The sequence below is a fragment of the Cydia pomonella genome, chromosome 12 (genome assembly GCF_033807575.1).
Source record: "Cydia pomonella isolate Wapato2018A chromosome 12, ilCydPomo1, whole genome shotgun sequence".
NCBI lineage: Eukaryota > Metazoa > Arthropoda > Insecta > Lepidoptera > Tortricidae > Cydia > Cydia pomonella.
This window is the reverse complement of record NC_084714.1, coordinates 3,873,419-3,898,772: the sequence shown is the minus strand read 5'-3', so window position 1 is coordinate 3,898,772 and position 25,354 is coordinate 3,873,419. Positions and strand designations below refer to the sequence as shown.

Sequence of the window (25,354 nt, the reverse complement as noted above, 5' to 3'; positions counted from 1 at the left end):
ATGTAAGCTAATCAGCCAATTCCAATACACACATGATCACTGTTTTCATACAAAATGATATGACAAAGCCAAACGAAGTGCATTCGTTTGAAGGAAGCACGGCCTCCTGAAAAAAATCTTCATTACCCCACATCGGATCGGGGGCACCTGAAGGCCTACCGCGAACCACGTTCGGCGTGTTGCCTCCCTGTCACACTTACGCACGAATTTACAAGTGCGACAGAGAGGCAACACGTCGAACGTGGTTCGCGGTAGGCCCTCTGGACAGGGAACGTGTTCGGTCCGTTTGTCATGTCTATTGCTTGGAGTAATATTGAAGTGAAATCTATTGAACATAAACAATAGTAAGTGTCCAACGGTTAGGCAAATAATCGTAAAGGTTCATTGTGTATTAAGGGCGGTAAATAATTAACACGAGCTCGTAATTGTGAGGAAAAAAGTAAATTTTAAACGAAATAATTCTTAGATACGGTGGCTTTACAAACAGTCGTCCGCCATATTGTAATTTGTGACAGGTTAGGGCATCGAAGGCACAGATCCACCCGGCAATCAGCCACGTTTTACAGTACAATGTCCCTTTAAATTTTGGACATACGCAGCTAGTTACCGCACTAGGGAGGGAAAATAGCGCCATATGTATTGTAAAATCTATTACGCCCTCATTCCATCTCATTATGCTGGCATAGGTACTATAAACACCGTTTACGAGCAAGTGTGATGAAAAAATATCTTGCGTAAGTTGCTATTAACTTGTTCCAGCTAAATAATAGTAGGTATAAGAGTTGGATGAAAAAAAAAAAACTTAAGTTATCAGCAGTTTTATTTATTTAGGATTTACTTAAGTCAACTTTAACTTAATATAGTATGATTTAAATAACGCATTATTGTACAGTCGGGTTCATTAATATGTATACAATTTCTTCACCTTAATATTGCAATAAGGTGAAAAAATGATTGCATATTTATGAACTCGACTGTACACAACATACATACATATTGCGAGCGAAATAAACTTTGACAGTGTTGCCATCAAGTCAAAACTTTAGTATGTTTGTCCATGTGTCCGTGCGCGGTTACCGCAGGAAGGCGCGGTTGCGCGGTTACCGCAGGAAGGCGTGGTGTCGCGGTTACGGCAGGAAGGCGCGGTTACCGGAAGAAGGCGCGGTTACCGCACGACGGTGCGGTTGCGCGGTTACCGCAATAAGTCGCGTTTGCGCGGTTACCGCAAGAAGTCGCGGTTGCGCGGTTACCGCAGGAACGCGCGGTGGCGCGGCCCGCGCTGCATGCGCGCTCCGCCCCAGCCCATAGAGCCTGCAGATAAAAACCAAATGTTCTATATACTGAAATAAACGTGATATACTAAAGAAAATGTGACCGAGACCCGAATCGAACCGGCGTCTTCAGCATTCGCGGTTGAAGCCACAACCTCTAAGCCACCCGGTCACGGCGACACTCGTCCCAATTTCTTGAGTATATGCTAATAATGTTCAAACTATAAAAATATTGTCAGAGGGCGCTATTACTTTATAAATAAATAAATATTAACAAAACAAAAAACACTACTACTAGATACTAGATCTAAAACAAATCAATCAGGCTTGTGTTGCAGGTACTAGACGAAAATAATATATGTGTAAGATAATGCATTAAAAACATCCATGACTCAGGAACAATTATCCGTGATAAACACAAATAAATGCCCTTACCGGGTTTCGAACCCAGGATCTCCAGCTATGAGGCCCTTAATCCGATATAGGATGTTATGTCCAATAACCTTAAACAAAAAAAAAGAACCGACATCAAAAAACAGTATTTCATCATGTTTGGTCTTCATCAGCTATTTCACTCCAAAAAACCGCACTTTTCAACTATTTATAAATAAATTAATAAATAAATATTATAGGACATTAATTACACAAATTGACTAAGTCCCACAGTAAGCTCAATAAGGCTTGTGTTGAGGATACTTAGACAACGATATATATAATTATTTATACATACTTAAATACATAGAAAACACCCATGACTCAGGAACAAATATCCATGCTCATCACACGAATAAATGCCCTTACCAGGATTTGACCCGCGACCATCGGCTTCATAGGCAGGGTCACTACCCTACTACTAGGCCAGACCGGTTGGTCAAATTAATTATTTATAATCACTAAAATGTAAATAACACTACTACAATCTAGAAGCCTCCACCTTGCGTGGCGTGGTAACCTTATTCGAATGAAGTCTTAAAAGGAAAGGCCAGCGGAGCTCTTTCTCAGATTTGAGAATTTTAGGTCAATATCTCCTTCGCGCTAACTGGAGGCGACAATTGCAGTGTAGGCGAAAAATCCCGCGTAAAAATCTCATAAATCCAGGTCTCGTACTCGACTGTTTCCTCCTCCAAAACTTAACCAATCGTAACGAAATTTTGTTGGCGATGAAATTATTTGTGTTATCGGTTTTGCTTTTTGTGCTAATTTTGGCCTGCTTTCAAACATATACTCAAACGAGCAATTAACTAGCAACTTGCTTGAGGATCACTTTCTATAGGAGTTAGAAGATTTAGTAATTTTTTAGTACTTTGGAGGACAATTTCTCCCAATAGGTTGAGTTTGGGCAGCTAAAAAAAAAATACGTGTCTGTTATTTTAGACGACACTATAACATGTATATATAAATCAAATCGGAACCGGATGGTTGGGTACTTTTCCTTGTTGCGTCTGAAATAAAATAAAATCCACGTGGGATACATGATATATAAGGTAATGCGGCTGAATCCGCCTGCCGGAATCCCTTACACGGCGTATTTTTTATCGTCAGTTCCAGCGTACTAAAGCAGAGTTCAATAGAAATTGCTAATATAGTAAACAAACCAATGTACTCTTTACTTCGTGATCTCACACTTTTTAAGGACAACCATAATTTCATCAAGATTTTATCTTTTATTTATACCAATTATTATAGTTAAATATATATAAGTTGATTAAGAGGGAAGTCACCACGTCATTGTCTATACAAAAAGAGAAAACGTTTTTCCACTTCTAAATATTTTGCATTCTCCATGATTTTATTAGTATGTTATTAGGCAGAGGCGCATCAGGAATTTTTTTAGCGCGGCAAATGGCAAAGGTAGTCTTGCCTCGGACGAGGCAGCGGGCCGCGTTACTCTCGGCAGAGCGCGCTGCCTCGGTCGACGCACGTCTACATTGGCCATTTGCCGCGCGAGGAAATTTCCTCCAGACGCTGTTCGCTCTGTGTGGACTCGCCTATTGAGACAATGAAAAACTAGGTTTATAGGTTTTTCCTTTTTTTCAAAATTAGTTTTTTTTTCGCGACTCCTATATTTTTCTGCCCTCCGGGCGGAAAGCGTCCACTTTGCTCCCGCTGCGCTAAACGAAGTTGCCGCTTTCCGTCTCCGTCGAGCAGAAAAATAGTATGCGCACCACGGGAGGAAACGTAGGACATTCCATCCCGCGTGTTTGCCACCCTCGCCTTGGCTCGGGTAACAGTTTTACACGCGGCACGCAATATACTACTTTTCCTCCCTTGGGACACTAATAACTAATGTTGAAGCGATCGACATCAAAATCAGTGATTTGTTAAGATTTATTTAGTGGAAAACGTTTTCTCCCAAAAAGGAATTTCATACAAAAAGTACCGTTATTTCGCTAGGATCGCAAAGCTATACTTTCCTCTTAATAATAATTCAATGAAAACAACTTCTAAAAATATTTGCGGTTATATCTCAAATGCAAAAAAAAACTGTCATTTTTGTTTAAGTACATTATTTGCCATTTCTACTAAACTCCACTTTACCTGCTATTGACAGCTGGAATTAAAAACAAGCGCTGCGTTATTGACGAGGTTAATAATAGTGTACTGTAAAAAAACGAGCTTGTGTACGTTTATTTATAAATTGTAATTTCCCGCAGACGGATTTGTACGTACTGACTTTATGTTGGTACGATATTGTTCAAAATATGCATGTTTTCACTCACTCATCATATACTGCGCGGGCGGGAAGTGCCCGAAGTGAGACGCGCCCAGCTCCCAGGCGCCGCGACCGCGACTGGAAAAACACATCATTAACGTAAGTATTTACAAATAGAGGAGGGTTTTTGCCATGTCCCAAACTGTACTCGTCAAATAGACCGCTGTAGGCGTATTTTGGATAGCTTTATCCTCGTGATAAAAATAAGTATTACTTTTTAATACAACGCAACTGAAAGAGATAGACATTGTCATTATCACGCAGTCACGTGGGCAAATAGGACCATCATATCCGTATTGGTGATCATATATTTCAGAACGGTAGACGAGTTAAGCCGGATTCACATTTGTCTGTCGTGAAGTTGTAGTGTCGTGATGCATCAGAACGGCAATCGGACAACACAACACGATAGAAAAATGTATAACCGGATTTATGATGAACTCCAATATGCAATACTCGTTACATTAGGCGTCGGTCGCCAACTGACGTCGCACGAGTAGCCAATAACGCTTTAGCCACGAAACGCTCGCTATATACCGACGCGACCGCAACACTTCGGTCACTACAATAGTACGGCGGTCATCTCGTGGCCGTCGGGTAAGCAGAGGGTGGTGTCGGGGGGTGGCGCGACTCACAGGTGGCGGTAGTGCGCGGGCGCCTGGTGCGGCGCGTGGCCCGCGTGCGGCGGGTGGCCCGCGTGGCCCCCGTGGCCCGCGTGGCCCGCGTGGCCCGCGTGGCCCGCGTGGCCCGGGTGCACGGGCGCGGCCGACGCGAAGCGCCCGCGGTCCGGCGCCGCGCCGCGCCGCATGCCGCTGCAACAACAAACAACAAACGTTACATTCTACTGTACGTACCCAAACTATTTATGAGTGCACTCGACAACTTTCGACGAGCCGGAAACCGAAATCACATGCTATTGGGCGGGTCCACACTGAACCGCAGGGCCGCATTACCTCGGGCGAGGCACATCTCCACCGACCGAGATGCCTCGCATGGCAAATTCCCCGCGAGGCGGCTCGTTCTCTGCGGGTCCAGCTATTCATTTGTCGGCGGCCGATCGTAAAACCAGCTAGATGTTGAAATTCCTAGGCCTGTCGTGAAACACCGGAATTGCCATAGTACTCACCGTGCCTGAGGTTTGCCGTACGGTGGATGGAGCGCTGTGAAATCATCGACGTGCAGCGACGGCGGGCGGGACGTGTTGGGTGGTCGGGAGCGGAACGCGTCTGCGCCCTCGGGCCGGACGCGAGATAATGCCACTGAAAAATTTAACATGTACGTATATTTTAAGTCTGACAAACGTTTTGGTCGGTGTTACCACTTTAACATGATATAGGTTTTATAACAGGGTGACCCGAACATACGATAAGAGACAAAGAATTCTTAGGAATATTTTCTTACTAAAATGCGTTTGTACAAAATAGCACTAATATTAATTAAACTATAATAATTTAACTAAGACGAAACATATGATCTACTAAATATTCTTCTTTAGCTTTAATACACAAACGCAAACGTTTGTTAAGAAATTCAACAATATGCCGCAGTATACATTTATATTAACATATTTTTAGACCATTATATTTCAGACATAATTAAATTATTCTTGTATAGGTAAAAGGGTGTCGTGTTTCGGAGGTTCCGGCAAACTGCCGAATCCGACACAAGAGCAGCCGATTCAACGGAGCCACGCCGTTTTGTCGCCTAAATAGTGTTTAGTTGTAATTTTATAAAATGTATATGTATGTTAGTCTGTAAGGTATTTGTAATATGAGCCTTGTTGCCTGAATCAAATTTTAAATAAATAAAAGGCGATCGCATAAGGAAAACAATCCACTGCTTTGGAGCGACACGACCGAGAGCCCTCTACTTAAATAATTATTAAATCAATTATTTTTATTTGGTTTGTCTACCACGCCATTTATCAATATTCAATAATTACATGTAACTTCTATTATCAAGAAAGAGGCAACTCAGACGATGCGGCACATCGATAATCAATTGTCGTTTTTTTTTTTTTTTTTCATTTATTTGCTAAACTACAGTCAGGTGGATCTTAAATACATTTTTACGAACAGTGTATTCAGCCTGCGATTGGGCATGCAAATATTATACAAAATTTTTGAATTGCCAGTACGGATAAGGGTTCAAGGAAAATTATATCTTACCCGGAGGCCTAGGTTCCCTAGCGGGAGCGGGCTGCGCGCGACAGCCCGCCAGACGACGCACAGCGCCGGCCACATCGGTACCCGCTCCGACGCAAGAACGGGCTATCTCCATTATGTCCACACACACCTAAATTAATTAAACAGAGTATGTTAAGTAAATAGGCGCATCCACTCAGAACGAGGCCCCTCACGAGGATATGTGCGAAGCAGCGTGGTCCGTGTAGACGTACCTCGCCCGAGTTACCGGTATACGTCCAATATTGGGTTGCATAAAAGTTTAAGTTATATCTTTGATACGCATAACAACTTGTGTCATAATACTCATAATCATCATTGCGCATACAAATGTAAAGTCATATATTGTTTCATACATTTTTAGCCATAATATTTGATGACATACATAGCAGTTGTCATATATTTCTGTGCATACCTAACGAACCTAAGCTAAAAATTTATGCGAATTAAATTTGTCTATGAAAATTATGACAAAAAATCAGTTATGCTGAGGAATAATTCTGAAAATTGACTACGTAAAGATTATACCACCAGATAATAGAGAGGGAGATGCTTGAACACCTGCTAAGAGACGACGAATTCATACAAGATAGAAAGAAGAGTAATCATCAAAGAGGAAGTCAGAGAAAACAAGGAGAGAATTCATTAAGCTAAGGAAAAGTAAACGTCTAGTCTTCTCAGGCTGTCTAGGTGAAGGAAGAGGATGGCCATTCATGATGATTACTCCACAAATATACAGGTTACTTACCAACTCATTATCATTAACATCCTCTTCCCCGCCAACAGAAGGCAGATTCAACCAATAGCTGGACGTTAATCTCTCATCACTGGCCTCCCCTATAGCATATATAGTCCTGGCTGCGAACTGAGCTACCAAAGTCTCCGGGGCTGGTAGGACGGTTTCCGGGACTTCAGGGGTTTCCTCTGAAGGCTTCAGTTTGTGGAGACAGGAGGTGATTAGGCTGGCGATTGAGACGTCTTCGTCCTGGGACCGCTCCTGAAAAACATAAAAAATTACGTCTTACATTTTTTTTTTGAATGTTAATGTGAGGATGAACCTGTTTCGTTATTAAGATTCGTTAGAATTTCGCTGAATAACGCGTTAACAAGAATTTAGCTAAACAAAAATAATGCTAGCAAATGAAATACTGGCTCAAGATAAAATTTACCTCATTATTGTCTACTTTATTACAAGTAGGTACTAACATTTTTTACCAGACCAGTCACAGACCAGTACTCAACATAGCAAACGTATAATTTTTATCATTGAATCAAAAGTACACCAGTAAAGTTTTGGCTTATTTAACTATGACTAATGACAGCCGAATAAATTTCACTACTTATTTCTTTATAAAGGTAAAAAATACTAGATACAAATTTACAGTACAGTGGATGTCAAAAACACATTACCTTCAATGTTTTCTCCAACGTCAAAGCAGGATGGTCTTCCTCATTAGCCGTATACCCCACCATATCCGCCACTTCTTCATCCGTCAACACCCCTTTACGCCCTAAAGGCCCATCACCTTCTTCTGCCTTCAACATCCTTATTAAATCGAAGTACAAACTCAAGCACTCCGCCTTATCTTCCCCAGGACCTTCTAATACCCATCTGAAGAATTTTCCCAAAGCTTCCCTTCTCTTGGTCACAAATTTTCGGAACTGCAGAAACCCGTATTGATGCTCGGTTAATACGAAGTACGCTCTAAGAACTGCTAAGGACACTGAACATGTTTTTGTCGAGGATTCTAAACAATCAGCTGAAGCATCCAAGAATGCAGCCAAAGCTTCCTTTCCGGGAAGGGAATTTGCAAGGAGAATATCTGTGGAAGCGTGCATAGGTGTTAATGTAACTTCTACATCGCAAAAGGCCGCTAAAGCGTGAGCGGCGAATTCTTGAGCCGCTGCGTGCTCATTAGACGCGTTGGCAAGACTTAAAACTCCACATAATGCTGTCTGGACATCGGTAGCCTTAGGTCCTCCGCTGTTCATAGCATGTAACACCGCACATTTGACTGGAGCGTGCGATACTAAGCAAGCTAAGAATCCCATTACCCGTGCAGAACTGGCCGTAGCAGGTTCACCAGGTTTAAGTTCTCTCATAACTGCTCCGACAGCAGCCCTTGCTACGGTAGCCGCTGTATTCGGAGCTAAATCAGCTATCTGAACACACACTCGCCGTAACATATGAACGACAGGTCTATATGTCGACATGCAAATGATTTGAATCATGTCTGTCAAATCATTAGATAGAGCATGGAGATGCGCCGACCATAAGCGCCTTTCATTTGACGCGTCAGCTAATTCCCTTTCTGTTGGAGGCGTTTTCGTCTGCATCGGTAGAGGTAAAGGTAAAAGCTCTGAAAACACTAAAAGGCCAGGTACAAAAGTATAAGGTGCTGTAGTTATGTATGAGATCACTTCAGAGCATAAAGAAGTCCAAGGCCCTCGACGTATTGAGTCTCCATCCTTCGCGTTGTCAGCTATCGGTTGAGCGTAAGCTAGTAAAGCTTTCACGGCCGCTTCTGACGCTTTAGTCGCAGTCCTATACCCTACTGAACCCACCGGGAAAGCCTTGGCAATTCCATAGGTTTTGAGCAACATGGGAGCGGCGGTCAAATCACGGAATCTTGAGCCGCGGCAGCGGACAACTCGTGCTAGCATTTCGTCCAAAAGCCTCAAGCAGGGCAAGAGAATTTGGGCTAGTTGAAGACCTCTAACTGACGCGAAGAATGCCGTATGCATACTTGGTTGATCGAAATGAACTGCCAAACGATCTAACACTCCAACTAGTAACGCAACCCCGTCTAGAGAAAACAGTTGAAGTACGTTATACTTGTATTTTAATTCAACATATTCATCGGTGGCAGATTCGCTGGCGATGGATACGTTCGATTCGTAATCCGAAATGCAGAAATGCCGTAAAATCCTTAGACAGGTCATTAATTCTCCAGGCAAATCTGGGACTTGTTCCAACGTGGTTTTTAGTATTTCTACGCATTCACCCATGTCCTCTCCAGTTAGGAGATTGGTCTTTTCGACTGGTTTCAAGTAGGGAATCACTTCTTGTAGAACACTTGAGACGCTGGGTTCAAATCTATCATGTTCCTTGGAAACATTTACTAGTCTATTCCCATATTTCTTCAAAAATGGGACACTGGCCGAGTACCGAACTGCAGATACTATTAATTCAATTGCATAGCCTTTAGCAGGTGACTTCTGTTTAGATAAGGAATCACTCCTCTTACTCTTTAATTCTTTCTCAAATACTTCCATAAGACATTCCGCGTTATCCCCCATAGCGATTACATCAGGGACCGCAGTTCTACCGATGCTTCCAAAACTTAGGCAGTATAAAGATTGCAGTCTATCTATCAATTCGTTTTCATCCACTTTGCCGGCTTGCAAATCGCAGATGGACTCCAAATAATATAACGCCTTGAGTCTATAAGCAAGTTCAAGACCAAGTATTTGTAAATCAGTGTAGTTGCTCAAATCATGGGGATAGATGAACTCATCTGTATTTTGGCCGTAAGGTTGAGCTAAGGTCTTGAAAAGTAGTTCGCTCATCTCCATGTTTCTATATAAGAAATTTAAACCATTTTGTGAATGGACAAGCTCATATATCAAGTCATGTATCGGACTTATGACGACCAAGTTGTTGCAAGTGGTAGGGCACGTCAGTAAGTACAAACAGACTTCCAGAATGTAATGCATATTGAAAAATTCTAACAAGGTCTCGTTGGAACAGTCTTTACTGATTTCAAATTGAGCAGAAACAGGTAAAAAACGCTTTGGTTGAGAAATATGGAAGCACTGTGAACGATACATGTACAATACTTCCTCTAAGGAGTTGACAATGAAGTCGGTGTCACTTTCCGATAATTCTGCATCTTCCGTTTGGTTACTTTCTGCAGCATTCTTATTGAAATTCAATACTAAATCATGTAATTTCTCTAATAATTCATATATATTCTGCTTTTTAATCAAAGCACTGATAGAAAACTTAATTCTTGCCAAAGGATTTGTTTGCATAATAGCAATAAGTGCCTGATAGCCATTCATAGGTTTGTTGTCACTATCACTTTCATTTTTGCTGAATTTCGGATAGACAGCCTCTTGCATGAAATGCTCAATGGCAACTTTAGATGACAAACAAGCATTTAACGCCTTTAAGATCATCAGGCGTATGCTCAAAGCCATGTATTCTTTAGAATACATTTCTAAAAGTAACATCTGGACATCTATTCCAGCGCTTAAAAATACTTTGATAACTTGCTCACTGTGCCTGTGTGAAAACAGAGCTTCGGCTAAACGGATGCCACATTTCATGTGTCTTATCTTGTATGTAGCTACATTCTGTGACAATGCGTACTCAAAATTCAGGCCTATGCGGCAGAAAGTCACTAGAAGGTTGTAGATATCTGTAAATTCTTCAGACCCTTCCATGCGGACGCTGTTCTTGAAAATCCTCAATATAATATCTGTATTATTGCAAAGATTAGATAAAGCTATAGTCAGTTGTTCGCACTGATGAACCCATTCTTCTTTTGCCGTATTATCGATTTCAGTAAACGTATTTGAGAAGAATTTCTGCTCCCTCTTGGTTCCCGCTTTAGCCATTTCTGACATCTTGAAAAGATCAGCACTGGCATCGCAGAGCTCGTCAAAACTGGCTGTCATTACATCTTTAATCTCATTAGCAAGTTTATGAACGGCATTCACATGCTGGTATTTCTTCCAATCATTCTTGAATGGGTTGAAATATTTTATTATATCATCAATACCATCATAGTCGTTCACATCATAGTCAACGTCCATGTATGGCGCTTCTAAGTCATCACAAATGTCTTCGTCAGAGAGAATTGGTTCAAACTGCTCTGCATCCATCGAGCGATCTTCCTCAGGATTCCGCGCGGGAGATTCAATAACCTTAGGTGCCGAGGTATCCACTATCTGAACAGTAACTAAACTAGAATGCTGAGGTTCAACATATGGAGGGTTTTCGATTTCTTCGGAAGGACTCCTGATCGGATTCTTATGTCTGTAGGTTGGATGATAAAAGTCAACTCTTGGGATTTGCTTGCCGCTCCTGTCATAGTCCCCAGTTTCTTCAGACCTGATTGAATTAATGGGACTAGAGGTATCTCCTTCTCTAGGTGATAATGGTCTTCTACTGCTTTCTCCAGGGGGAGTCCTGGGTCGTTTTCTAGGATCGTCTCGACTAGGGGACCGACTGCCATAGCTCGAAGTTCTAATTCTGTATGGTGAATGTCTCTTCTTATCATAAGGTGCTTGCTTCTCGAAAGACGGTGCTCTGCGCTCATAAGACGAAGCTCTAGGTGATTGCCTTTTTTCATAAGACGGGCCACGTTTTTCGTAAGACAATTTCCTTTCGTAGGAAGGAGCTCTTTTGTCATAAGGCGATCGTCTGTCGTAAGAACCAGAGCGCTTATCATAGGATCCGCCGCGCGATCGGTCGTACGAGGAATCTCTGTGACGTCTATAGTCGTCTTTTTTATAAGAACCTCTGTCCCAGTCGCGATCGTTAGAGGTTCCGCGCAGTCTGTCCCTATCGATGCTTCGAGACCTAGACCTGCTGAGTGGTCGATATTCCCCTTTCACAACATACTCTCTCTCCCGACTTCTAGATCTCGAATGGAGTCTATCCATTCTATCCAAATCCCGGCTTCTATCGCGATGTCTCGATGAATCCCGACTTCGGCCTCTATCAAGAGATCTTCTACGACTTCTGCCTTCTCTTCTATCCCTGTCTAAGTCTACGGATCGGGGACTTCGCCGCAATCTATCTCCCTCACGATCAAGGCTCATGCCCCGACGGTCCTTTTCCCAATCATCATCCATGTGATAGGTTCTTGGGTCCTTTGGAGGTTCATTGTCATAGTAGTCTGTCCGGTAGGGATTATCATAGTTCTCCGGAGGATAATTAGGTCCATAGGCATCAGGATTAGCAGCAGCGGAGCCAGTGTAGGTTGGTATGGGATTAGAAGCCTCCGGGTTCCAATCCTGTGGAGGTACGTTGGACACTGTAGGTACTTCGCGGGGGATGGATGGTCTCTGGACTGAAGGTGGGTTCACTCCAACTGGGGTTTCCGGAATCACTTGGCTCAGGTTCCCATAAACTGCCAGAGTGATGGTTGTATACCAACCTGGAATGAAAATTGTATATTATACTGATGCTAAAACGTGCACAATTACACATGCACTTGGTTGACCATTACAAAATATGTATGAAGGATTTACTGTATTAATAAATAATAAATAGCATAGGACAGTCTTACACATCAACTTACTCCCAACATTCCCACAATAAGATCAATAATGCTTGTGATTTAATGACTAGGCGACAATCTTCAAGATTTTCACTAATGGGCCAATTTCAAAATAGTGAAAATAAAACAAGGGTATGATAGGAAACCTTGTCATATGTGTTGCTGAAATGTAGAATGAATAATTTTTTTCCAATCTTGGATTTTGCCACATAGAAATAGTTGTTCAGTATTACGTACAAAATCACTGTAGTGTGTATATATAGCTAAACAGGGTGTAATCGTTAAGTACAATCCAATCAGTCCAATGAATAAAATTAAACAAATAACTTTTTTAAATAAAAATATGCATATCTAAAAATATCTAATCATGTAAAGAAAACATCATATTTCAATCTGTTACTACCGTTTAAACTGCATATTTTGGATATCTCGAGTACTATTAAAAAACCGAACAAGTGCGAGTCGGAGTCGCCCACCGAGGGTTCCGTACTTTTTAGTATTTGTTGTTATAGCGGCAACAGAAACATCATCTGTGAAAATTTCAACTGTGACAGACGACGTTTTCCTCGCCCGAGCGCGCTGCCTCAGCCGAGGCACATCTACACTGGCCGGTTTGTGCGTGAGAAAATTGCCTCGCACGTACGTGCTCGCTCGCTCGCTCTGTGTGGACCTGCCTATTAACAGGTTTTGTAACCTGCAGCTTCATATTTATTTGAGTATATAATATACAGTCGATATCTGGGAGCCAACCCTAATAATTGCTCAGAGCAATGCCAAGCCGAACAGAGCCAGAAAGCCCAAACACTCTAAGTTTCCTCCCCCTGCCGGTAACAAAATCATTTACTATTCTGTCCCCGTGTGCGTAGACCTTATTTGTTTTTTAGTATCTAGGATAAAAAAAAATCTTACCTCTAAGAACAAGTCCATCAGTGGGTATCCTAGGTTGGTCCAAGTTTGACCCACACTCCATATGAATCTGTCCATTCTGACAGTAGTCCAAGCTCCCGAGCGCTTCAAAAGTCGATGCTCCAGGCTTGCTCAAGTCATTCACGAAGAAATCTATATGAAATTTTGTTGGATTCGTTGCTCCCAAGCGGACACCTCCAGGAAAATCGCCTTCCACACGAGCCCCCAAAGGAATAATACGTATTTCTCTCACATAAACGGACTTTGGAAACTGCACTAGATCTAGATTCAGTTCCTGAAAAATATAATAAACTAATTAAAGACAAAATACAAGAAAAAAAACTTGTCTATTGCGCTTTTTACTAACCTCGCTCGTGTCGTGGGAGAAAGTATCGAAGAATAAAAGGTCCGGTTGATCGATTGCAGCCATTTCGACTTTTTATTGTTATATATCGCCTAAATTCTAAATTATAAGTAGAACTCCGGAAAGTAAATCATTATATTCATTATTTTTTGGCGTTCGGCGTTCGTGTCTTGCGTCGCCGTAAAGACGTTTTTTTATCTCACCAGCAACAATCTGTCCAATCGAGCAAGTGTATGCGCTTAAAAAAAAGTATTTCATGTGTATTTGTACAGTTCTAGTGTGCTGTTCGCTAAACATAATAACGTGAACGTAATTATCAATCATTATCAAAAATGACAAAGTTAATATCGAACAAAGTACAAAGATTTTAATGTAAAAGAAATGAAACATGGTTTAAACTATAAAACACCTCTGAGTGACGTTTACTTAAAGTTGCCAGTACAAATATATTAAAAAAAAATACCATGTACCTCATTCTACCATTTTAAAAATAAGTTTTATAAAAGGTAATAGTACAAAGAGGTGTAATACATGTATTATTGTTTAGAAATTATACCTATTATTATTTTAGTCTGCACAAATTTCTGAATTATTTACGCTAAACTGCAAGTATTACTCTAGTGCATACCTAAATAGCAAAGTAGGTAAGTACATACAATTTATTTATCAGTCATTATTCCGTCGTTATGTCGTTTGAAAGAACTCGTTACAGCATAAACGCACTACAATAGTAAATAATAACGTGTTTTCACAGCTAAATACACGGTACCATACGAGTCATGATCGTGGCCCGTACAAACCAGTGCCCGGCACAATTGTTCTCCTGTTATTGTGACGACTAGCGAAGCTGATTACGCGTTACTATAACTAAGTACCATGACTAGTTGACTACTATTTATAGTTAGTTTCTTATAAAGGCAGACAGCATAAAATGCCCGCAATTGCCGAACTTCGATTTTCGCGGTTATAGCCCAGTAGCGTAGAGTGAACTAATCTAGCCGTGAGCCAAGTCGCGTCTGCGAGGCCCTTTTCTTTCAATGTGTATTCTCAAGGCACCTAATAAAGGCCAGTCCAGACGGGAACAATTTTTCGCCAATCTGATTAAATCAGGTGTTTTCCACAAACGCTAATTTGGCTCGTCGATTTCGAGTGCCGATTATGACCGATATTAGCTATAAAATGGAGGCAAGAAAACCAATTTGTGACACTAGTATTCGCTTTTGGGGGCATTTATTAGATTAAGATTTTTGTATATATATATTGATGGTGGCAAGAGACCGACGGATCATATCATTAAGCGACGCATGTCTTGAAATTTTTTTAAAAAAAGCTAATCAAAATAACTTAATTTCTTATCTTTTTTAGGGTTCCGTACCCAAAGGGTCAAATGGGCCTATTACTGAGACTTCGCTGTCCGTCCGTCCGTCTGTCACCAGGCTGTATCTCATGAGCCGTGGTAGCTAGACAGTTGAAATTTTCACAGATGACCTATTTCTGATGCCGCTATAACAACAAATACTAAAAACAGAATAAAATAAATATTTAAGGGGGCTCCCATACAACAAACATAATTTTTTTGCCGTTTTTATAAATAATGGTACGGAACCCTTAGTGCGCGAGTCCGACTCGCACTTGCTCGGTTTTTTTTAAAAAAGGGAACCGCCTTCAAAAAACCAACTCACTGAAAACTACAAAATATTTTTTATATACCCCACCCCTATCCTTGTCCAGTCTCTACCCCGTTAGCGTAAAGCAATTTTTTGACAAAAACTAATTAATACTATAAGAAAATTAATAACCGTCCTGGTAATTACTTCGTTTTTGAAGTCGGTGCCAAACCAAAACTTTAGAGAACAGAATTTGACACAATGAAGAAGCCTGCGCTTAGGGGAAGTATGTACAAAATGACACAGGCGGGTTATTTTGAATTTGGCGGACTTTAAAACGAAACTGACAGTGTCTCCACGCGGCCATATTGGTTTTCTATAATCTGCCACATTTTGAACGCATCCCATGCATCCCTCGTTGGGTGTCATGGCCGGTTTATGTCTATATCGAAGACTACTTACGCCATCTAGTTGGCTTCGTGCGAACTAACTATTGATGATAACTAATTGATGTTCTAGTTCTAGATCATATTTAGATTTATAACTTAGTATTGTTTGTGTATCCACGATGACGCGCAGAATTGTCAAATCTAACCTTTAATAACATGCCACTACGATTCAAGACACGCGTCGTCGTGAATGACACGATCTATAGTTTGTGGGTGATATAAAAAACCAGAAAGAAATAAATACTTAAATACAGCATGCCTCATCATTGTTGTAGGTGTTTACCTCCAGAGTTCAGAGGGCCTAATGTGGACATCTAAAATCAAAATTTTCCGCCTCTCTATCGCTCTTGCATATTTGGTTTTAAGAAAGACAGATACCGTATCGATTTTCGATGACAGAAAAACAAGACACGTCCCGCCCTCTATTGACGGATAGAATAATTAACTGTCAACGGGGCCGGGGTAGCTTGAGCCATCTATTGAATTAGTGAGCAAACTAATGAACTAACATAATTAATTCATTAGAGATATTAAACATCCCACAGACCTTACGGATCCGGCCGCCCGTACACTTCGCGGGGACTGGACCCAAAATTTTAAAAGCATAATAAAAAAAAAATGAACAGGGGTCGTACAAAAAGTGCGGATGACGTCAAACCACTTATAGGATGATTTCAAATAGTACTTTTGATTTTCATAAACAATTATCACTTATCATTTATCAACCTCTTTATTAAACGATATCGCCACTTGAAATGAAATGAGTAAGTACGTTTTTGACTGACACATTGTCAATCAGATGAACAATAAATTGACTTCGTTATTGTTTAGCTATTGTATCTTCACGATTATATTTAGCTAAAATTTATATTTATTAATGTATAAGAAAACGCTCTAAAATGTCATCTTTACTCGAATATTGTGGCAATTTTCCGTTTTTGGAGGTACGTGACAAACACGTATACTGCTCTTGCTGTAATCAAGATATACCAACGAAGGTAAGCAATATTAAACATTGATGTACGATGATATTAAAAGACATTTGGAGACAACCAAACATATCGGAAACGTAGAAAAAAAAGGGCAAAGTGAATTTAATATGAACCTTACAAATTTTATGATAGCAGCAAACATAACATCAAATTATCTTTTTTTATTTTTACTAATCTTACCTACTGTTCCCACTTTTGACTATTAAACCTATTTATCTGAGGATCCCACAGACTTGTTCTAACTAATTTCAAATAATTATACCTTATGGTAACAAGTTTCGTGAAATTTATTTTATTCACTACATCACCCTACCACCTGTATTATTAATTCCATGGATTTATTTACGATTATTTTGTTACTTCATTAATACTACTTTGTTACTACATGTCACACGGAAGTTTAAATACAAACTCAAACATCACCTGTGTGCAAGATTACGTCATTTTTACGTCATCCGCACTTTTTGTCCGACCCCTGCTAATGAATAACAAAAGTTTGTTATTTTTAACCGACTTCAAGATTTCAAAAGGAGGTTATCAATTCGGTTGTTTTTTTTTTTAATTTTTGCTACTCCATAACTCCGTCATTTCTGAACCGATCTTGAAAATTATTTTTTTGTTTGAATTTATGTATATACAGATTGGTCCTGTTTTTGTCAAAACTCAGTTCTGATGATTGGATCCATGAGGAATCGAGGGAACTCAACAAATGTGAAAGGCATATAGTGATTTTTGTATTTTCATCAACAAATCGAGCATTTACATTTAAAAAGTGACACTTGATGAAGTGGAACTGCTGATGATGATCAGAATGGAACTCTTCAACGACGCATAGTTCACGTCTGGCGATTTGTCCTCTTCGCTGTGTTTGTGAAGCAAATTAGATTTTTAAGACAAATTTTTGTCAAGTTTCAGTTCTGACGATGGGGTCCATGAGACATTGAGGGAATTCCTCAAATGTTAAAGGCATGTATATAGTGATCTTAGTATTTTCATCAACAAATCAAGTATTTTCATTTGTAGAAGTGACATTTGATGAAGTGCAACTGCTGATGATGAACAGAACGGAACTCTTCAACGATGCATAGTTCAGGATTTGACAATTTGTTCTCTTTGCATGTTTGTCAAGCAGTTAGGTTTTCAAGGCACATTTTTATATTTCTATCCTATTCAGTTTTTTTTAATAATTATCTAGTGCTTTATTTCATGCATGGTGCGAAATAATTTATCTCAAATACAGTCGAATACCCTATCGGGGGTATCTTACCAGCCAACCATAGGGCAAATCTGAAATGTGTCAAGGTGGGTGCAGTGGCAAAAAGAAACATGTTACCTCCTTTTCTACATAATTAGGCGTAAACGTTGTCTTTTTAATTTCATAGTATGAAATCCAAAATCAACAATAATCGTTCTTTCACCGGTCTCCCTCATTGAAGTCGTATTTTTTTCTTAAAAGTTATGTAAAATGTGGTTGTAATTGTAAACTTGTAACTACTAAGTAGGCATAACAAATTATTTTAACTATAATTAAGTACTTACTTTCCTTCTTGCTTCTTGCTGTTGCTGCAACATCCGTCTAAAATTTAATTAGTATTCATTAGTACCTATTACAGTATTAATTTTTAATTTAGTTAGTACGGAAGGAAGAATGTAGCTTTGCGATCCTAGCGAAATAACGGTATATTTTTCTAAGAAATTCCATTTCAGGTGAAAACGTGTTCAACTAACTATCGCCATCGAACTAATCATCGAATAAATTTACTGGGGTACTGGGGGCCAACCGCGAAAGCCGAAATTCGCAAATTGCGGTGATCTTTCTCTTTTACTCTCACTAAGATGTAGTTAGAATGAAAGAGAAAAATGCCCGCAATTGGCAAACTTCGATTTTCGCGGTTATAGCCCTGTTCTCGTGTAAGTGACTTGAATGTCTTTTATGAGAATTTATTTTTATTTATTTATTCATAAAGTAAGTGTTACATTCACATTTACCACTATCTGCCAAACTGTAAAACAGTTTGTTGGCAGAAAACTTATTTACCCTTATCTTTTATCTAAGTATCAGAAAACATTTTGGTATAGGTATATTTTGCCTTACAAGTGTCTGCCTGCCCGTTTATTAATGTTATTTATAAACGAAAATATCTTTAAACCTATTTATTGAAAACAGTTCCTATTATACCTACAGAGGTAATTCTGGCTGAACTGGACATGAGAACAGGCGAAGCAGCAAAAAATGATCTTGGTGTGAACGCGTAAATTACAAGGGCGGATCCACCGTTGTGGGCACGATGGGCATGCCCACAACTCTAAGGGCTCCTCTACACGATGGCCCAGCGTAGGCCAGTCTAATGGCTCCTCTACATGATGGCCCAGCGTAGGCCAGTCCTAGGGACGCATTTATGCGTTAGAGGGAGCAAGTGATATTGCTATCTCATTTCACCGCATAGCTGCGTCCCTTGGACTGGCCTACGCTGGGCCATCGTGTAGAGGAGCCCAAAGGGACGCGGCTATGCGGTGGAATGAGATAGCAATATCACTTGCTCCCTCTAACGCATAAATGCGTCCCTTGGACTGGCCTACGCTGGGCCATCGTGTAGAGGAGCCATAATAGGGTGCCCTATTGATTCGCCGAGTAAAATTACACCGATTTGTTTCGCAGACGCTTTGGCAGAAGACTATTTGGCAGAATTTCATTACACAGTGTAGTCAGTTGGCAACTTGGCATAACATTGATAAGCAGATTTACTTTAGAATAATCGTTAATTTACACAAAAGCAAATTGAATCGTATGTGAACCAAGACTCTACCAAACGTTAGTCGATTAAAAGTTACATCTAGGTACTCTGAGAAACGATAATCCCTTAAAGACTTGTGACGTAACACTTTCACGGTCTATGGAGATGGATTGGCTGATGATTGTTCATGAGCGAGCTCGTACTTCGACTCGCACTTGGCCGATTTTTGGGTGGCTGTGACCACCTTTTTTGAGGGTTGGATCCGCGCTGCGTTTGAGTTAACGCATTTGCTATCGAACATACCATGATATCAGTGTCAAAACTGTCAAACTCGTGGTAAGGATGATCTACAATGACTTTGCTCATCCTAGATCTGTGGATAAACCGACATTCATAATAAAAAAAAACGTTTTTAATGACCCTGTCACAATTTATCACGTCAAAGTCTGTGCAGTAGCATAGACGGACTTTAACACATCTAATCACAGAGAACGGGTCATTATCATTAACTAATGGCGAGAAATACCCACCGTCACTGGTAGGTAATGATAATGATGGTCTACGTTATCATTATTATCAGAGACGCTGTTATTACTTAGAGAATAGTGAGACTACCTGACCCTTTGGGCGTTGAGTTATCTTTCAATATAGGCAAATAAATATGTACAGAATGTATACCTAGTTTAGCCATACATTCTGTCATTCCGTTAAGTGTACCTAATATGTAACTATACAATTCAAATTCTTACTTAAATTAAGTTAACATTACATGTGGTGCTATTTTACCGCCCTAGAAATGTCGTCCTCTATCTATAGGTCATATGGAAGATAGGCAGGCGTTTGACCACGATCTCACATGATGATATGTGATGATGCGGTCTACGGTGGAGCACGCTTACCTATGGCTTTTTCCATCAATTCAAATCCCGGAACTTTTGAGAGCAGGTTCGATATATGGATTTCGTTGTTAATTCAGTTTCTTTGAAACTAGGAACTAGGCTAGTTGGTTGTGAGCCAACCTACAAACACGAATCAACACCTGCTACGAAGCAGGAGGTCCCCGATTCGAACCATAGTAAGGGCATTTCGTCAGGTAACAAGCAAAACTTACTAATTATCACCTCAAGCCATAATCATGACGTCTCGCCGGCAGACTAGATGGCGTTGATCGCCGCCCTTTCGCCGCCGCAAAGCCGCGTTCAGTTTTATGCCGTGTCGTACAGCTGCGTTCGTGACCCACAAATGGTCTCGCCGGGAGATCAGCGCTGACTTTAGAGTAAGCATTAATGCTGAGGCGGGACCATTTCGTGGTAAACTATTTATTTATTCTATGTTTCTTTCTTTTGTTATGTTGTTATACTTTTGTATGTCATAGTTTATCACGAATAAATGCTATGATTTCTGATTTCTGATTTCCATAATGGACCACATTATTACTAATATAAGGTTGATTCTTGTCTAATTATGTTTTAGTAATTAGTGAGTGTTGCTTTTCACCTGACGAAATGCCCTTACCATGATTCGAATTTGGGACCTCCTGCTTCTCTCTATTTATTTGTGTGTTTAACACAAATATTTGTTCCAAATTGGTGGGGAAATGCCAATGACAGGGTGAAGTGTAGAAAACGAGGGGAGGGCTTTGCTCAGCAGTGGGACACTAACTAAAGTAGGCTAACAAAAAAAAAAAGTGTTGTATATGTTTTCTATGTATAATAATATGTATAAATAGTTCAGCTCGCTGTGGGACTAGATCACTCTGTGTAAAAATGTCCTAAAATATTGATTTGCAATAATTTATTTTCTACAGCACAATTAATACTGTCAATCAATCAATCAATCAATCATTTATTTATTTCTTTGAATGCGGTACAATAGTATGATATAATGAAACAATTTTAGTTCAGCACATCCTGCCTGAATAGGCATAGAAATAATAAGTATTGCGTAATACTGCATGCAGGTAATAATAAAATAAAATTAAGATTAACAATGTAAATATATAAATCATAGCGTTGTAAATAACAAAATATCATTCCATAAAAGTACCTATACATATGATTAATAACTGAGGTAGTCAAATAATTAGTTAGGTCAAATAATAGCTAAACTAACATTATTAAGGAGCCTCTAGGAAGTCTTTTATTGAGTAAAAACATTTATCGATTAAATAGATAGTCAACTGCTTCTTAAATCGATGAACTGGGAGGTTTCTGATATGTATCGGTATTTTGTTAAATATTCTTGGCGCCATTCCAAAGAAACTATTTCGCATTAATGCCGTTTTCATAGGCTGAATGTACAACTGTCCCTCATATTGAGAGCGAATTGGTAGCTTGCGTCTCTCTGATGCATATGTAAACAAATCTGGATTACGTTTTATGAATAGAGCTACCTCTAGTATATATAATGAAGGCAGTGTTAGAAGTTTTAATGATTTGAATAAGGGAATACAACTATCTCTTACATACACACCGCAGATAGCTCTTATGCATCTCTTTTGGGCTATAAAAGCGGCTTCGCGATTTACAGAGTTGCCCCAAAAAATAATGCCATATCTGATTTTTGATACTACTAGTCCATGGTATGCTACTAGAACTGTATCTCGATTGGCTATTTTTGACAATGTATTAAGAGCGTAAGCCGATTTGCTCAGGTATTTACATAACTCATTTATGTGATTTTTCCAAGTTAACTGATAATCTATTGATAATCCAAGAAATTTGGTAACAGCTACATTCTCTATTGGTGTACCTTCGTAGTTAACATTAATATCGTATTTTATTGATGTCCGCTGATAAAAATGCATTACATTTGTCTTATTCAAATTAATTATTAAATTATTATTACTAAGCCAAGTTATTATACTATTCAATTCTGTATTTATGTCACGTTCATATTGTCTTAAATCATTAGTATTGTTACATTGTATAACGGATGTACTATCATCCGCAAATAAAACAATTGGATAATTGACATTCTTTGGTAAATCATTAATATAGACTAAAAACAATAACGGACCAAGTACACTTCCCTGAGGAACCCCATGTTGTATAGAGTGTTCATCAGATGTATACTTACATTGGTGCTTGGTTGCATTGCATATTCTGGATATCTCAGTATAGTGTGTCCTATCTTTTAAATAAGATGATATAAGATTCAATGCGTTGCCTCTTATACCATACATACTAAGTTTGTGCAAGAGTAGATCATGGCACACATAATCGAAAGCCTTAGACATGTCGGTATAAATCGCACAAATCGGGTTTCTTCTATCAATATTCTCCATTACCACTTTAAGCATGTCATGTATTGCCAAGTTAATAGAAACATTTTTTCTAAAGCCTTTCTGCTCGTAACATAGTATGTTAAAATTTGTTAAGTAGGAGTACAGACGTTGATAAATAATTTTCTCAAAAATTTTTGAAAATATAGGGATGAGAGCAATTGGCCGATAGTTGTTTAAAATTTCCTTGTCTCCTTTTTTATGTAACGGCTTTATAACTGTTTTTTTCAAACCATCGGGATATATTCCTGTAGATATGGTGAGATTGATTATATGGCACAAATGTTTGTCTATTATATTACCGGCAGATTTAATAACAAGCGTGGATATATCATCATAGCCCACGCTATTTGTATTTTTGAGGGAACGTATTGTTGATTTTATTTCTTGTGGCGTGGCGGGCGCTAGAAAGATGGAATGTGAGGTACTTCGTATTTTATTTTCACTCCTATAATTTTGTGGCGTATTTGGAAAGCTTCTTTCAATAAAGTGATTATTGAACGCTTCAGCGATATGAACTGGATCTGTTAATATCTCATTTCCTTTTTTTATTGATTGTATAAATTGTTTAGGGTGTTGAGCTTTTTGAGCATTTATTACTCGCCAGGTCGCTTTTGTTCTATTTGTGGCGGTATTTATTGCAAAGTTATTTTGTGCCTTTTGCGTTAACTTGACTATCTTTTTGAACAGTTTTGAATAATTATTGAGTAAAGCCTTGTTTTGTGGAGTTGGAAATCGTCTATATTGCCATAATAGTTGTCTCTGCCTCTTACAACAAACTTGCACACCTTTTGATATCCACCTAGTTTTTGCATTACATGTAACAGTCACAATTTTTTTTGGAAAACAAAGGTCATATAGTAAGCGGAAATGTTCCATAAAAGTATCATACGCAACATTTGGATTATCTGTACTGTAGATGCCGGTGAATGAAAGTGATTTTATATAGGAATTAAATTTGACCAAGTTTTCGTTCGAGTAATCCCGTTTTTCAATGCGATACGTATACAACCTATTCGCTCTCCTCACCGGAATCGTCAGTATTTGGGCAGTATGGTCGGATAGTCCAAAATCCATTAATTCGCTTTGACACGTTTTTGCATTGTGGATAAAATTGTCTAAACATGTATTACTACTCGGCCTTGTTGGCTGGCATATTTCTAATTTTAAATTGTAGCTATGCCAAAAGTTTTCGAATTCCAATGACATGTTATTTTTTTTCAATATATCAATATTAAAGTCCCCGCAGATTATTATATTTTTACTAGAATTATTACATATCTTTTTTAGAACCCTATGCATTACTTCATAAAAGTCCTTCAAATTGCTATGTATAGGCGTTCGGTATACACATACTATGACAGTCTTATATATCGGTAACTCTATGGCACAGCACTCGACTATGTTTGAAAGTGAATAATTTTCAATTTCGGGTAACACTTTATATTTTAAATCAGATCTCACTAATATGCAAGATCCTCCACGCTTTTGGTTCTTTCTTGAGTAGCATGTAGCCAACTGAAAGTTTGGAAGTGTTATCAGGTCTTCATGGCCTTCGATGATAAAGTGTTCAGTTATACAGACGACACCTATATCTATATTATTTATTTTTAGATCATTTAAATGCACTGTTAGTAAGTCCGTTTTGTTTAGCAGTCCAGCTATGTTTTGGTGTAATATCTCAATTTTATTAACGAAAAAATTTTTTATTATTTGTGACGGGCTCATCACTTGTTTTTAATTTCAGGGGTATTCTGGGGGTCGTCTGCGTAAAAGACTCCTTAACCGTTGCTGTGCAGTTTCTCTGGAACGAAGCATGGGCCGTGGGAGTCATGGTGCACGTATAGGTACTGTGATAAATCTTTTACCAAATTACTTACATTGTTTGTAAGTGGGTGTAAGTATCAACTTTATTGTTGTTATTCCGTCCCGTTGTCCAAGGGACAATAGTGGCGCAGTTTGATCGAAGACATGTTGCATGACGAATTACTAATATGTTCAGTGGATGGTCTGTCATAGAAATGGCATAAAATTAACACAAAAATGCATGTTTGATACATTAAAGATAAAGATAGTTTATTATTCAAGTAGGCATATTACAATGCGCTTATGAACGTTAAAAAAAGCTGCGCCGGCTCTAACCCTACACCTCTGACCCGAGAAGATTTAAATCCCCCCTCAATTGGAGGAGGGTATCCCAATATGGACCGGCACACATCCTGCGGGACACATCTTTTCAAAACATTACATCTTATAAATCTTATAATTAACATGCATTGAATAAGAAAAGGGTGCGTGTAGCACGGTGCTATGTTTTTTCGGTTCTTCGGTATGGAGTAGAATCGTGGACACTGACCAAGAATATGTGTAAGCGCTTGGAGGCTTTCGAAATGTCGGTCTACAGAAGAATTCTGAAAATATCATGGACGGATAGAATAACCAACGAAACAGTTCTGCAGTTAGTAAATAAAGAGGTCGAGGTTTTAAGGACGGTTAAAAAATGCAAGCTACAGGTACCTTGGTCATATCATGCGAAACGAGAAGTATGAACTCCTTCA

At 39.3% G+C, this 25,354-nt stretch overlaps 1 protein-coding gene across 1 annotated transcript; it reads right to left on the bottom strand.

Moving 5' to 3' along the window:
• Positions 1–807: 807 nt before the first annotated feature.
• Positions 808–14,116, bottom strand: LOC133523289 (protein virilizer). Its single transcript, XM_061858793.1, has 9 exons — positions 13,734–14,116; positions 13,370–13,661; positions 7,578–12,337; positions 6,916–7,164; positions 6,153–6,279; positions 5,111–5,243; positions 4,620–4,796; positions 3,992–4,062; positions 808–1,311 (listed from the first exon to the last, which is right to left on the bottom strand). Exons 1-9 carry the CDS (start codon positions 13,794–13,796, stop codon positions 1,247–1,249), a joined length of 5,937 nt encoding a protein of 1,978 aa, XP_061714777.1. The 5' UTR covers positions 13,797–14,116; the 3' UTR covers positions 808–1,246.
• Positions 14,117–25,354: the final 11,238 nt, after the last annotated feature.